This window comes from Genypterus blacodes, unplaced genomic scaffold (assembly GCF_046128005.1).
Source record: "Genypterus blacodes isolate CSIRO-AG114 ecotype Tasmania unplaced genomic scaffold, CSIRO-AGI_Gbla_v1 ptg000012l_1, whole genome shotgun sequence".
Taxonomy (NCBI): domain Eukaryota; kingdom Metazoa; phylum Chordata; class Actinopteri; order Ophidiiformes; family Ophidiidae; genus Genypterus; species Genypterus blacodes.
Genome location: NW_027466826.1, coordinates 5,605,739 through 5,621,950, shown reverse-complemented (window position 1 = coordinate 5,621,950; position 16,212 = coordinate 5,605,739). Strand labels below are relative to the sequence as shown.

The following is a 16,212-nucleotide window of genomic DNA, read 5'->3' as shown; positions in this document are numbered from 1 at the left end:
ACGAACAGAAAATTATACCAAAATCTATATAATATAAAATAAATGTACAAAATAAAACTGTGAACATTACACTTGACATTTATTGATGTGTATATATAAATGTGTATAATTCACACGGATTGTGCAAATGCAACTGTTTATCATTGTCTGTGTTTGATTGAACTGCATTCCCAGCACACCTTAGTGTGTCAGGTTACAGAGACACAATGCTACGCTGACAATTTGTTGGCAATTTGTGTGTTTGTATTATGTGTTACACTAGATACAGCTATGAAATGATCACAAAACTGTCACAGCAAAGTCAGATACTTTCTTTCAGTTGAGAAACGTGATTTTTCCATCACACTCCCACAAACCTATTATTCTCTATGTGAATGTGTGCACACACCAGTATTGATTGAACATTTCCCTTGGTCTTTCCCTCCACTTCATCTCACTTTGTGGGTCACTGAAATGATGTAAAATAAGACAGATACAGACACACATACTGTGAGTTATGATCATTAGATGCAAAAGCAACAGGAGAAATCTTTTTTTTACCAATTACTAATCTGCAAAACATGTTCTACCTTTCCATGGAAGAGCAGCTGGATCCTCTTGTGACCAGACACATCCCACTGCCTGAGAACTCTCTCCAGTTTGATTTTCCAGTGAACATGCCATTTTGGTGAATCCTACGTGTGTCTACCACCCAAACACATAACTCACTATGAAACCTATCTGCCTATTATATTGATAATTGAGGTATTGATTATCTGTTGTGGTTTACGCCAGGCTGATGAACCCTGAGTGTGCCTGGAGGGCGACGTTCCCAGGTTAACCAAACACTGGAGGTATGTGGCAAATCTTACTGTTTACAGATGGAATTTCCGCTTATTATTATAATTACTAATTTAACATAACTGGTATTTCAATTACGCTTCTTTGCTCTACACTGTAGCGCAAATAATGAGAGCCAGTCAGGAAGATGAGGCTTGGATGACATTTTCCACTTTTCAAGAGGCACTTCCAGAGGCGTGATGCTTCCTCCACCAACACACCTCACTTCCACATTCACCCTCCCACACACACACATACCTTCATTATGCCCCTCTGTCAGGTCACTCGTTCACCTTTCTGCCTATTACACCTCTGCATTGTGCATTCATGGCTCTCCTGTCACGTCTTCGCAGTAGTTGCAGTCTACTTTTCCACATGTGCATTACCCAAGAGAGTTCAATCATACACTCCGTTTCCACCCTCCCCATCCTCACTTAGTTTCCACCCTCCTCCTCCTCCTCCTCCAGTGTCCAGGCTCTGTCCATGGTCCAGGGGGATCTCCAGCATTCTGCTGTTTTGCTGGTTGTTGTCCCCTCCACATGTATGGATCACAACTAACGTATATCAGTATCAATGCACCGCCTGTGATACTGTATCTGAATTCACATTCCTGTCACATGTTTAACTTTAAAATGTACAATCTGTACAATTAAATAAGATAACTCTGTACATATATCAACCGTTTTCTTGGCAGCTGTTCTGTATTGTGTAAATGGTTGCCTAATGACAAACATCCCTAATGGCTTCTGTTTCAATGCCAGAGCTGAAGCTAAACCTTACAAACCTTCTTGTTGGACTGTTTAATACAATCCATGTGTATTAAGCTGCATTTATCATAATTACTTGGTTTGCCACAAAGATAAAAAAAAAAAGGCCAAAATCTCTGAAACAAGCGGGAGAGAACTCAGAGAGAAAATCAAGAGAAACTTCGATTAGTAATACTTTCCATGACAGAGATGGCCGCTGCATCTTCTGATGGAACAAACCAGACCAGCATGGCACAAATGATGCTGCAGGGGTGGGGGACTTGATGATCTGCAGAAGATGGGCTTGGAAGAGGAAACAAATGTGAGCCAGGAAAGACAGTGTGAAGAGCCACACGCGGCGTAACAGAAGTGTTTCTCCATTAGATTGCAGCTGTGGAAAACATTCAATCATTATTTTTCTCTACCCATGTAGTCCTTTTCTGGGCTGTGTGCAGTGCTGGAGTCTCTCCCAGCCTGCACTGTTCCGACAGCAGGGAAATACCCTGGACTGCTTGGTCGTCCAATTGCAAAGCTAATGCAGATGGACACTCCACTTCACACATTCAAGCCATTTAGAGGCTCTAATCTGACTGGCAGGTTTTTGGACTGAGGACGGAAAATCCCCAAACAAATCCACTAAAGGTCCACAACAGGAAAGCTCAGGATGGGGATTGCAGAGCAGCTCTTTCTCACTGAGAGGTTGCTGTTGTCATTATTTGTTCTCATCTCTACAACAACATCTAAACGAAAGAAAAAGTGGAAGTGTACATAAAGAGTCCATTACTTTTTCCACAGAGGCTGGTTGGTTTTGGAACACTCAAAGACTTCAGAACCAGTTTTGCTGACACATGATGGGAGGTTTGAGCAGGACCCAGGGAAAAGCCCAGATCCTTCACTAGACGCAGCAATCAAATGATCACTTATCATTGTGAGGGCATGTTTGGACATTTTGGTCAATTTATTGATTGATTTCATTGATTGCAATTGAAAAAAAGAATGACCTCATGATATATTATCAATAGGATCTATTTGATCCAGATGTGGATACAAAGCCTATTAATGTTTTTAGTGTAGTTGTTTTTTCTGTATAGGATTGCTTCTGTTTCTGGGTTGTGGGTTTAAATCCCTGTTTTTTTCTATGCAGCAAAATTATTTTCTAAAGTTAGTTTGGCCTCTGCCCTTCTAGTTTATATCATGTTCTAATAAAATGGCTCTCACTATATTTGACCCAGTAATGACAAAGGCTTTATATTTCATTAAAGATTAGGTGAACATGTATTAGCATAATAACAGATACCCATTTAGGATTTTTATTATAAAGAACACATTATATAGACAACTCAGACTTTCGATTTTTTGAAATAAAACTGTCAAATAAATCATTTTCATTTAATGCATTCTGTTAACACTCATACAAGTTAAGATCAGTGTGAAGGCTCCAGTGGACTTTGGAATTTTGGCCAGACAACAAACACTGACGCACACGTCCTCACACAGCAGATTACAAGATCAACATATCACTGTGACTGCTTCAAACCACGTCTGTAAACAGCCAAAGGAATACAGCATGAGATGCCAAGTGGATGGTGCTTAGGTCTAAACATTGTAATAATCTTTACATCTATGTTTCTCATGTTTATATCGTGTGTGTGTGTTTGTGTGAGAGAGAGAGTGCGAGAGTGGTGACAGAGATCACACACAGGTGAGAGAGAGAGAGAGAGAGAGAGAGAGAGAGAGAGAGAGAGAGAGAGAGAGAGAGCAAACATTCAGCTCTGTAGTTCCCTGCCTACATACTTTCTTCATCTTCATCTCACAATCTGACACGTACCAACATCAAACTTGATAGAAAGATAACTTGATCCTGTAGGAGCCTTTAGTTTTGTTCTGTGGTGACCTTGGTTGAAGATCAGACTATTCACAGAGGTTCAAATACTTTTGTATCTCCAGGTCTCGAAGCTTATTTACATGAAATCAATTTATTTAGCCATACACATATAAACAAAACCAATCCAGCATCTTTTACACACATCCACTCAATATTCAAATCATTGTCCATGAAGGGTTGACTTTGTCAAATTTGACTGCTCTATGGGCGAGTCCTCCTCCTCTGGGGTGTTGGCCGAGGTGTTATGTTGGTGGTTGGCTCAAACAGAGCGCACCCAGAAGATAAGCAGGCACCGGGGGCCCCTCGGAGCCCTGGGTGGCCCCTCAGTCCAGGACGGCCTACATGTCCCCTCTCACCCTGCTTTCCTGGTTGGCCATTAAAGGTTCTGCCAATTCGGCCACGCTGACCTGGAGATTGAGAGATCGGCCTTAATACCACTAAATCTGTCAGCAGTCTGTGTGACAGCTTCTAAGTGACCGCATTCGCACACATGCAGGGAACATGATATGTGTTTTATGATTCAGATCAGTCTCCTTTTTACTTGCTTATGATTCCACAGGTTTCACTGACCACTATTAACTCATGATTTACAGAAAGCCAATTTGAAACTTAAATATTTCAGTCATTTTACATCATGGTAACATTACCTTGTGATCCCAGATCCCCATCGTAGCCTGGTAGCCCGTAGCCCTTTGATCCTTTATCACCTTGATCGCCTCTGTCACCTGGAAGACAACAAACTGTTCCGTTAGCAGGAATGACAACAGAGATGCTGTAGCATGACAGAATTCTTACTACATACTGAATAATCAGATAAACAGATCCGTACATACATACACCTCACCATGTAAATACAATCAGTTTCTCCTCATTTTCACTTAGCGGTTTCAAACTGTTGTTCCATCATAGCAAGAGGTGATCAGTGTTATTGCAAAAGGTTTGATAGAAATACATTCTGCCACACCTGTGTCTCCTTGCCGTCCTGTGTCTCCAGCTTCACCATAGAATCCTGGCACACCCACTTCACCGTTTTCACCATCATTACCGAGGTTACCCTGACAATATCAGCAGGTAGAATTGATTATACAGCCTAATCGATAAGTAATTAGTCTTTACATGCTGTGGTTTGACAGCTTTATTTCATTAATCACTGCCCAGCTCTGTTCAATAAGACTGAAATAACTCTTCATTCTTATTCAGCTGGAAACATTGTACTGGTGGAACACTGCTGCTGGTTTTGTTGTGTCGGATCAAACATGAGGGCTACGCTCTTTAATCTAATAGACAAAATGTTTTATATCTACATCAATAGCTTGTAAAAGTACATTTATCAGTTTGAGAGTAACTGTTTGGAATATCAATTCATTCAACACTATGATAATGTGGAAAGCATTTCTTATCCATGGACAAGCTTACAGGAATATTCTCCCAAAAACATTCAACACACCCTAAGCGTGGAGTGCGCCTCCTTATTTGTCTTCTTGGAGACATGGAAAACTCTGCTGTTTTCATTCCAAGCTATTCTGCCAAAGCTCTAAGCCCGGTCCAGCCTTTTGCAATGTGTTTGCATTTTACTTAGACAGGCAGACAGACACAATGTATGGGGACAGTGGTGTCTCAGATAAAGGCATGTGGGATGGTAGATGACACGGAAAACAATCATTTCATCTCAAATATGTCCTGAAAGTGTGAGTTATTCTGGAACATCTCATTTTCACCTTAATCTAATCAATATCCTAACTTATATACTCACAGGAGGTCCGGGCGGTCCTTTTGGTCCTAAAGGACCGGGTGCACCCATGGGCACATCCCCATAGAGTGGACAAACAGCAGCACATGTCCTCTTCACAGAATTGGCAAAAGTGGACATCTGTTCCAGGACCACTCTCTTGCAAACCTCAATCACATGTTGAGGGGAGAGGGTTGGGCCCTGTGTAACAAATAATTACCACATCCTTTAAAGGGAATTGATCCAAGTCTGGGATATGGAATAGGGAATTTTAAAGGATACAGCGCTCAGAAAGGAAACACAAAAATCAGTGTACAGTTGAAGCCCATCATATTTCCTTCAGCTCATTAAGGAATTATGGACGTTCTTAATAACACACATGCTTTACAGAATGATTTGAGGCACCATGAGGCACTTAGTTTACTATGTCTGTTTGTGTTGTTGTATTACTTGTTTCAGTGGATAAGATAGAATTGTCATATCATGTATTGTTGCTTACCCTCAGGCCAGGAGGCCCCTGAAAGCCATCTGGTCCTCCTTCACCCCGCACTCCTTTAACTCCAACAGGACCCGACCGTCCAGCTGTGCCTGCGGGGCCACGCTTTCCACGTACTCCTTGAGGTCCCTGCTCACCGTGGTCTCCCACCTGCAGATATTAACAACCATCACGGTACGGATACAAATGTGAGGGAGAGCAATAGGGTGTAAAACGTTCATGAATTGATAACAAATGTATAGATTTATGTTCAAATGTGTACAATGCTCCAGTAATTCTGATTCAATTCTCCTCGAATGAGAGAATAATGAATAAACATCAGTATCAAAACTTTGTAGCTTGAAGTTACAAGTTGGTTTACAAAGAGGATACAGAGAGCTTAAGTAATGTTATAATTTACCTAAGCATAATGAATACTTTTTAACTGAATCAAAGACTTAAATTGGTGCGCTGTAGGAACATAACATGTAAAAAGATATGCTGAACAAGTATGATGTAGACATGTAGAATGTTTGTTCTTGGTAGCAATTGAACAAATTCAACAAAATCCCTCCTTACCTTTCCTTTTGGCCCTTTTACTGCTTTTTCTCCCTTTAAAAAGGCAAATTAACGTTATTCGTGTGAACAGGGAATGAAGATGAGTGGATGATGATGATGATAATAATAATGATGAACATTTTTAAGACAGCACCTTAACACCTGCAGCGCCTTGGATCCCCTGGATGCCTGTGTCACCCTGTGTAAGCCAAGTTACAAACAACAAATAATCAATCCTTTCATATATTTAGAGAGAATTATGTTATGTCAATCACATCAATTGACATGAGACAAGATGAATGACAAGGCAGCATCATGTCTACAAGGAGTGGGCATATGATAAAGGTTCAAAGGAAAGGACAGCGGTCAAGCAGCCTCACACCATCGTCTGTTCTGAACTCAAATGCATTTCTTTTTTTGACAAAGAGAAGAGCTATGAGAGACACATCTGAAACTTTGTAACTTTCATGAGCTTGTACTTATTCCCACAGCACTGGCACACTGTGAAGTATCCACATGTGGCTCCATGGATCACCTGCCATCCTTCGTTTTTGTCATGGGAATCCCAAAGCAAGTGCGTGGTTGTATGAAATAAAATAACTATGACAGAATTAGGGTCAAAAGAAAAATATAAGACAAAAAGATCTGCCTGCCACAGTGGTACTATAGTGTGAAATTGTGATGCAGATGAACTCAGGTAGAACTCAGGTGGGCATTGGGCCTCATCTCATCGATACAGGTAACCTAAGCTGTGTTTTGCTTTCACTGCTCACCATGGAGATTTTGCCGGTTGTCAAGCTGTTTTCTTGCCGTTTATGTGATACAGCACATGTGTGCCACATGTGTGTGGATCCTCCTCAGAAATGCTGCCAGTGTTTGTTAGTTGGCTAGTGTGTGAAGGGAGAGATGGTGCACACACAGTGTGTGATCGGATTTAGCTTGGCTGGCGTTATCGCAGAGTGGGTGTGGGAGTGTGTGTGCAGCAGGATGTAAAGTTGGCATGTCAGGAAAGGGGGGCTCAGCAGTGTCATGGTAAAGTTACAAAAACATGGAGTTCAGGGAAAGGTAGCTGTCAAACGTGTGGAGCAGGCCATGTCGTGTTCACTGGCTTGCAGTTAAAATGTCACGCTTTCTGGTTCTGATTTAATGTTTGGGGAGTTAGTTTAATGGCAGAGGTTCTGGTTCTGGATAACTGTTTTTACTGAGGAGCAGGATCCTGGTTGGCTCATAACAGAACCTCCTCTAATTCAAATGAAGCAAATGTGCTGAGTGGCAGCTTTCACAGATGGTGTGTGTGTGTGTTTGTGTGTGTGTGTGTGTGTGTGTGTGTGTGTGTGTGTGTGTGTGTGTGTGTGTGTGGGGGGGGGGGGGGGGGGGGGGGGAATTGCTGATTCCTTTAACCCTCTGACTTTCATTTGTAGTGATCTGAACAAAATGATCTGACACATCATAACGATAAACTACACACTCATTTTTTATCATTATTCATAATTGATCTTTTATTGGCTGCTCTGTTCATTATTCCTTTATGGATAAAATGACTTTGTCATAAGAACTTACTGTTTCTTATCACTGTTGCCTCATAAGCAAAAAAGGTTCTCAGTTTTAAGCTTCTTCAGCCTTGGCAGAGGTATGCACTCTATTTGGACCTTTTAGATATAGGGTAAAGTTGTCTCCCATGTCAAAATAAATCAGTGCGAGCTTTCTCCTCCAAACTATTGACTCATTTTAATCAGCTTTGTTTGCATTACAGCTCACCACCAAAACATAAACAACCCAAATGAGATTTCTGCAGGAATATCTGTCGCTGTAATTGACGAGCTATACCAACAAAAGGCCCTGAAGGGAGTTGTGACCTCCTGACCAAATGGGAGAAGGCAAGCCAATGTGCTCTGGGAGCAGCCATTACAGAATCAAACCAGGAAACCACTAAGAGCTAAGGGGAGAGCTAAGAGAATTATATAATTGTTTGTTCTGCCTCTTTATGGTGGTTTAATGTGGGTTTGCTGACAGATGACTGTGAGGTTGAAGGCAAGATGTGCTGACACATAAAGAGAGAGAGAAACCCTGACTAACAGCATGAACGTGTAATAAACAGTTGTGCTTATAGTTCCTTGGAGGATCATTATGTTAAGTTGTGAATGAGCTGTCAGTTATCTCAGTTTGCCTTTATTTCTCTTAATATAATAATCAGAATGTCAATGTGTACAAGAAAATGTCTCTAAAAGCTGCACTGAATGTGATTAACTGGAGCTGTTATTCTTTCTGACAGGCTACTTGTGACATGATCTATAACTTTGCCATTATTTTTGCATTTCTAACAGGAAAAGATGCAGATACATTACCTTTGACCCTGGTTTGCCAGGCACACCTATGTGTCCCTGTGAGGAGATAATGTGCTTTAGTGTTTTGAGAAAATTGAATTTATATTTGAAAGAGTGTAGAAAATTCAGAGTACTTACAGTCGGTCCTGGGGGGCCAATAAATCCAGGTCTTCCTGGCTTCCCTGCAGAACCCTTGTAACCTCTTGGGCCCTAGAGATTAAAACAGGTAGTCCTTTATTCTTTGCACTTTTATATATTCTGGTTGGATGGCAAACTACTCAGAATTCATTCTGTGCTCGTTCTCAGTTATTGCAAAAGTAGTAAACGCCTGAAAAAGGGACTTACTGTTTGGCCTTGATGACCCATTTCTCCTGCTGGTCCCAGGATGCCTTTCTCTCCCTGTCAAAGTCCCAAAGCACAACAAATGAATATGCCCCAAACAAGACAACTGTGCAATCATTTACAGAAGTTTCCTCACCTTTACTCCATTTCGGCCATTTCTTCCACTGGGCCCTTGAGGTCCTTGATAAGCCTGTGTGGAGCAGATGTCAATAAATGCTAATTCTTTTTCTACCAAACATCAATATAAAGATTCCAATATCACAACATACCTCTATTCCTAAGTCCCCATCCCTGCCTGGTATGCCCGGGTCTCCAATAATTCCCTATAGGAGATATTATCTTTATTATATAACAGAAAATACTTCATATTTTGAGACATTAATCTAATACTCAGATTGGATGATGTAAGCGTGTCGGCAGCAAATCACCTTTGGTCCGACGGTGCCGCCTCTACCCCCGGGTCCTGAGACTCCCTGGTGTTCACAGTTCATACAACAAAGATGTGTTTTAAGAATGTTATCCTGACTCGAAATTCACTATTGTTAAATATTTTCTATATTTGTACAGAAGTGGAAAAACAGAGCATAAATGGACATATCATTTCCATGTCATTGAGTGTAATATACATACAGGCTTCCCCTTCTCTCCAGCAGATCCCCTCTCTCCAGCATCTCCCACAATGCCCTGCAGAACATGAATCCATTTAAACAAGTCTAAAATAACTGCACATTAGTCATGTTGTGGAGGAGAATTCCACCCTCTAAGTACTATTGTGTGCTAATGTGTCACAGGATCTGTATTTTGGGTGAAGTCTGTCCCCCTTCATATACAATGAAGGAGGTTCTCACAGCAGCTAAGGCTCGCCTGACTGTGACTCACCAGGTTATGTTGATATAGTTCAGATCCTCAAATCCTAGCCAAAATCCAGCCACGAGAACTAATATTGTTTATGGAGACAGCAGAAAAGCCAGAAGCATGTTTCTGTTCCAGTGTTCCCTACCGCATTAAAATGATTGACTGTCTCCTCTGTGTTTACATGAGGGGATTCTGAAGGTAGCAGGCAACATATTTAAAATGCACTGTGGATCCCGTCTCCTCTCTCTCATCTATATGATAATGAGACAAGAATTGTTGGTTGTTTATGAACCAACAACCCACCTGCTTTCCTCCTGGCCCAGAGCGTCCTGCTTTACCAGTGGGCCCTTCTCCTCCCTATGAGTGAAAACGCAATGAATTCAATTGACAGCGTTATAGATGAGAGGAAGATGAAGCAATTAAAAAGGGGAAATATGTATTAAATACCTTGACTCCTTGATACCCGGGGATCCCTTCAAATCCTCTTTCACCTTTTGTACCCTTTGGGAAGTGAATAACATCAGTAACACCATAATTAAATATTCACATGTTATATGGATTATCTCTGAAGGTAAACTTACAACTTCACCAGGATTCCCAGTCTCTCCGAGGCTTCCAGATGGTCCCCGAACTCCCTTTAATGACAGTCAGTCAGTCAAAATCCTCATGAAATTATGTGATTATACACAACAAACTGTACAGAAATCCATTTAAAAATAGAAAGCTTAATCAACTGAATGATGTAATTGCCAAGTTAATCTGTTTACCTTAAAGCCTGCTGCCCCTTGTAATCCTTTCAGGCCTTTAGGACCTCTGTCTCCCTATAAGACAATGTCTCATTAATCCAAATTTCCAATGTTCCAGAGGAGAGAAAATGATAATATCTGGTTGATGAATTACCACTTGGCCATGGAGTCCCCTCATTCCTCTCTCGCCTTTGATTCCCTCCTCACCCTAAGGACGTGAGCGGTTTCATTAAGGTGTTTTGAAGATGAGCCAAATATCGGTGAGTGTAACAGCATATGGAGCTCATAAAAGTGAATCGTACCTTTAGGCCTGGCTCACCTATGTGACCGTAGTCTCCCGTGTTTCCTCTGATTCCCTGCAAGAAAGTTATGGCTTAATGAAAACAAAGATTAATTGCACGTGCAACATGAAAGGTGAAATAGTGAGAAGAACCTTCTCGTTTTGTAAATTTCCACTGAGATCAGCAAGGAATCGAGCTTTGAGAAACTGAGGATGCAAGTTAAATGGGCTGGTAACAGTTTAGATTTGCTTGTAATTTTTTGTGTATATTTTCCACCTTTTCTCACTATTTGGCATGACCATTTCCTTATGTTGGTGCAGCGTTTGTCACGGCTAGCTCCATTGTTTCCTGTGGAGGGTGTGGACAGCCACGCACTAATTCTGATTCAGTCTCTTCTTTTCACCTGCTGGAGTTTCCATCAGGACGGCCTAACACACATGAGGTTCACGCACTCCTCCTCCTTGATGTTGGCCCTCTGATCAGATATTACTGAGTCAACAAACTGACAGAATGCCTTTACGCTGTTGCTTTATTTAACTACGTCAAGTCAGACTATTTCAAGCAAAGTCAGGTGGGTGGAGATGGCCCACAGTATGATGAGAGGCATGACTGTGTAACTTTACAGCTTTTCTAAGGCAGTATAGACAAAGACCACCCAGCACCTGTGATGGACAGAATATATCTGTCTGAGCTGGATGGATGGAAAATTGCTCTATTTGGATGCCAACATGGGGGGGAGATGAACATGTCGGGGGATTTGTGATTCACATGCTGGCAGGAGGTTAAAAACAATGTGCATTTCACCACATGAATTTAGACCAGCAGTTTGAATAGTGCCATGTGTGTGGGTGTGTGTCTGTGTGTGTGTCTGTGTGTACAAGCACACATACTGTATGTTACATGGGGGTTTTCCATGCCTGCAAGGCGGCAGGTTAAGTGCCAAACCATCACATATATCAAACGCTCCTCTTCCTTTAAACACTGGACCAAACAGATGTTCTCTCTGTGCTGTCTTGTAAGACCTTCTGACCTGAGCCAACACAGTTACCGCTGATGATCAAAGACATTAACAAGCCTTATTTGAAGTGGTCCTCAATCCTGTTTGCTGCTTCCAGGACCCAGGAAAGGACAGTGCTGCATTTGTTCATGAATATTCAGTCCTTTCCTTTCCTTTCCTTTCCTTTCCTTTCCTTTCCTTTCCTTTCCTTTCCTTTCCTTTCCTTTCTTGCCATTCGTCACGCATTTAAAGATGTTTATGCTACAAAACAACTAACACAACTATCATTCGTTAGCATGCATTGTGTTTGGAATTTGTTACTTTTGGTTCAGTTTCAGCAAATGGAAAAGTAAAACTATTCGTGTGATCCTGTGACCTTTTGCTGTTTTAATTTTAGTCCGGTTGGTTCTAACCCCGAGTTTTTGAAGATGCAAATGGCTATTTCAGAGCTCCAACATAAATTTATTGTCACATCCATGTTTGCCGTTGTTTATCTTGGCTTCCTGCTTGGAGCTGTGTGAGGAGAACCCTGTGTTTACTATCGTTAAGCACTCTTGCTTCCAGATCTGTTTCCATCCTGTCGTCTCTCAGTTGTGCTTCTGTTCCCATTTTCCACAGCTTAACTGTGATTTCACAAACAGTGTCATTCACCCGCAATCTAATTTAACTCTTTACTGTGCAGAAGGAGGGACGCTGCTAGAGCCGCTATCAGTCATTCACACTTACACCAGGCATTACTGAATTCAAAACTTTATCACATAGAAGCTCTATTTGTGTTGTTTATGTATTTACCCAGTTTCCCAGTCTTCCTGCGCCTCCTAGTTCTCCTGGAAGACCTCTATGACCCTACAGAAGAATAGAAATCAGTTGACAACAGATCTCAGCTCAGTATGTTCAGCCAACGTTTTACTATGTACGGGAAGAGCTTTCACCTTTGACCCTGGAGTTCCTTGAACTCCTGGTTGTCCGGGCATGCACCTGCAAGATGCTCTTCCAGCAGTAAGGCCAATCTCTGCATAGCCTCCACACTGCCATGAGAGAAAAAAGAAGGAGAAAGATTTAGAATATTTACACACAAGCTAGAGCAGAGTGTAAGATGGCCTCTTAAATGTTGGCTGGATAACTCACCACACTGGAGAGCTCACAGCAGCCCTCTGAATAGGCCTGCTCCGGGTCACATGACACATCCATCTGCTGAAGGTCCACCTTAATAGGAGATAAAAAATGGGTTCACATGGATGAGACACTTGCATTGTAACCCAAATCATCCAAATCATCTAAGAATAAATACAGGTAAACAAATCCCAGAGATGCACTTACAGACACAGAACGATCCCCGGCAGCCCGCTTAACGATGGACGTATACCCTCGGCGGATGATTGGTCTCTGCTCATCGATGGACTCCACACTGACCTCAACGCAGTCAATCAGTAGCTTCACCTGGCCTCCCTTCACGCTCAGAGCTAACTTGTGCCACTCGCCATCGAAAAGCTTTTCCACCCCGTGGAAGGTTCTCAGCATCTGGGTGCCGCGGGGGCTGGTGTAGAAGAAGTCCAAAGAGCGCGTATCACCGTGGAAACGCAGGCCCACCTGGTCTTGTCCCTCGAGATTGCTGACCTGCCAAAGGTTCCAGGATTTCTTGGCGTTGTCCTTTGTTACTTTAAATGTTGCAATTACGGAGTAGTCGGAGGGAAGTCCGTCTGGGTATACATCGCTGGAATGAGGTCGACAGTTAGGAATCACAAAATACAGGATAGATTCTTTACAAAGCTTTTTTTCCGCCTTTTCCATCATCAGGATGTCTAAACATAAAAATATTTCATGAGGATGTGGTTGTGTTGTGACAGTTCACATGTCAGTACTTTACTGATCACTCAATCTGACACCTCTGAACTGTACTGTGCGTGTGTGTGTGTGTGTGTAGTCCAGTACCTCATGGTTCTCCGTAGATGGATGGAGGGATTGATGCGATAGGCCAGCGCCTCAGGGTTGGAGCCATTCACTCTCCTCACACCTCTTGACTCAGGAACATGGAACTCCTCCAGGAGATCAAAACCTTACAGCAAAAACACCAAGCTTACTTGTTTCATCACATTAAGTAACAAATATGCTGGACTATGAACTCTTTAATAAATAATGAGATCTTTTTCACATTTGGATCGATATTATACGCAGAGAGAGATTTGTGCAGTAGATAGCCGGGGTGCTTCCAGGTCTGTAGGCCTTTGAATGGACCCTCATCAACCCCTGTGATAAACACGTTTTAAAGCTTCTTAAAGCTCCTGTACGTGAAGTTATAGGTTTAGTTAGCAGGTCACAGTAAGGAGAAATCATACGAAAAGGCATTGCTCTCATTACAGCTTAACACAGTTCTATTGAGGAATCCACAATATCCATTTAGCTGATTTCCTGTTTGTGGTGTGTACAACTTTGTGATATTAAATTAAAAGCACAGGGATCCGTTCAAAGGCCTGCAGACCTGTCAAATAAATGCCAAACATCTCCAGGATGCTACAATAAACGATAAAACAATGTCAGTGACCTAAATCAGATCTAAATGAACATAAAATCATTTTGTTTAATCACTGGAGTTTCACTTCAAGCTTTTTGCTGTGACATTGATTCTTAGTATGTGGGCGATTTCCCTGCAGTACATCCTTTTAGCTGACTGTACAAAAAGGAAATGTGTTCAATGGTTCAGTGATAGGACAGACGGTTACAGGACAACAGAGGTTCATGTTAAAAGCACTCATGTCACAGGTTGACCCCTGGATGACCTCTGAATGGCCACATGGGTAATGAATGCAGGCAACACAACAGTATGGTTGACTATATATCACGGCTAAATCATTGATGTGTACTGACATCTGCTGGTCATTATGTGGTATGACAGTATTGAGCATTCAACCAGAAAAATGCAACTATGGCAGAAGATTAATAGATGATGCAATTTAATAAATAAACTGTCAAAATCTAGACAAATACACAAAAATAACGTAACATACATCTGATCCACTGTAATGTTCTGTGATGCACAATAGGATATTCTTATTATTTTTAAAACAAATAGCAACAAAAGGACTTACTTGGTAACTTTTGACATTGGGTCCATCCCAAAAGGGTGAAGAGTGCTGCGAACACCAGCATATTTCTATAGGCTGGCATTTTCAAATTTTGATGGCTGAGACCTACACGTGCCTGTAACAGTAAATTGAATAGATTAGATTCATAGATGCTGTACAGAAATTAACATTGAATACAACTCAGTCATTTGTTTGATTCTAATCAATTTCCACATACAACATTTATTTTGTATTTTAAAAATCAGTATATACATCAATTTATTTAAATGACATAGCTAGGCATAATCAAAGTCGACACATATCCATATATTTCGCAAAAACAAAGAAGGAAAGATGATCAATGTATTTACACTCACTTGGGTCGACCCTACCCAATAACAAATGGTTGAAACGTTTCCTTTGAATCCTTCCGAATTTAAAACAATTTTGATTTTTATCCTTCATTAAGTTTTTAATAAAATTACATTTTCAGGTTTCAACAAATTCAAGTTGACATCAGTATCAGTATCAGCTATCATGAAATCAGTCAAACCAACCTGATCAAACATTTACCATGTTAGAATGAATTCTATATTTGATGATCACAGCTGAAGTGTGTCATTTTTCCACATTCCTATCATAAAAATTAGTTTAAAACACATGATTTGAAGTTTTACTCACATATTCCTGATAAAGAATATCCCCAGGCAGCTGCAGATGGATCTTTTACAGTTCCTGACTTGTGGATGTATCCCGTTCTAAAAAGGCATCCTGGGCCGGTCTGCGAGCTGAACAGGAGGACCATTCAAACTAGAAGCGCTGGGTGTCAGAGGACCCTGGCCCCTGTGCTCCACTCCACCTTTGGCCCCTGGGGGATCTGTCTCCTCTCATAGGTCAGTTACACATCCAGTCACTACCACAGGTAACACAAAGGAATTCAGCAGAGAAGCAAAAGTGAAAATTGAGGAGGTATTCTGAGGTGAAAGCAATCAGAAGTGGAGGATAAGCTTTCACTTTCTTCATTTATCAATGTTTTGTTCAGTCCATATCTAAAAAAAAAAAGTTTTTATTTGCTTAGCTCTTTCGTATATTCTAATTTAGACACATCCACGTTTTCACTTAGTCAGATGGTTTGTGAGTAGAAAATATTGTACCAACGTAGTCTATCGTTGCTTTGGAGAATGTATCGCTCTGTTTTAGTGTTTGATCGTCTCCAGTCTCACTGAGAGAAAGATGTAGTATGTCACAGATAGGCACAAGACTCTCTGCAAACATTCCACCCAGGGTAAACCAGGCCCTCCATCTGAGGCTGCACACTGAAGCTAACGGCTACAGGCTGCAGGGGGATATAGAGACATGTAGAGATACTGTTATTCATACTCACCTCCTTCAT

At 41.4% G+C, this 16,212-nt stretch overlaps 1 protein-coding gene across 1 annotated transcript; it reads right to left on the bottom strand.

Annotated features, from left to right (window-relative positions):
• Window positions 1–3,520: 3,520 nt before the first annotated feature.
• LOC143013102 (uncharacterized) lies at window positions 3,521–14,922 on the bottom strand. Its single transcript, XM_076166582.1, has 26 exons — window positions 14,844–14,922; window positions 13,690–13,813; window positions 13,078–13,471; window positions 12,886–12,963; window positions 12,690–12,785; window positions 12,550–12,603; window positions 10,782–10,835; window positions 10,634–10,687; window positions 10,501–10,554; window positions 10,315–10,368; window positions 10,181–10,234; window positions 10,037–10,090; window positions 9,509–9,562; window positions 9,307–9,351; window positions 9,148–9,201; window positions 9,015–9,068; window positions 8,882–8,935; window positions 8,675–8,746; window positions 8,558–8,593; window positions 6,367–6,411; window positions 6,234–6,266; window positions 5,679–5,825; window positions 5,204–5,380; window positions 4,415–4,505; window positions 4,098–4,175; window positions 3,521–3,857 (listed from the first exon to the last, which is right to left on the bottom strand). The coding sequence occupies exons 1-26, from the start codon at window positions 14,920–14,922 to the stop codon at window positions 3,652–3,654; spliced, it is 2,295 nt and encodes a 764-aa protein (XP_076022697.1). The 3' UTR covers window positions 3,521–3,651.
• Window positions 14,923–16,212: the final 1,290 nt, after the last annotated feature.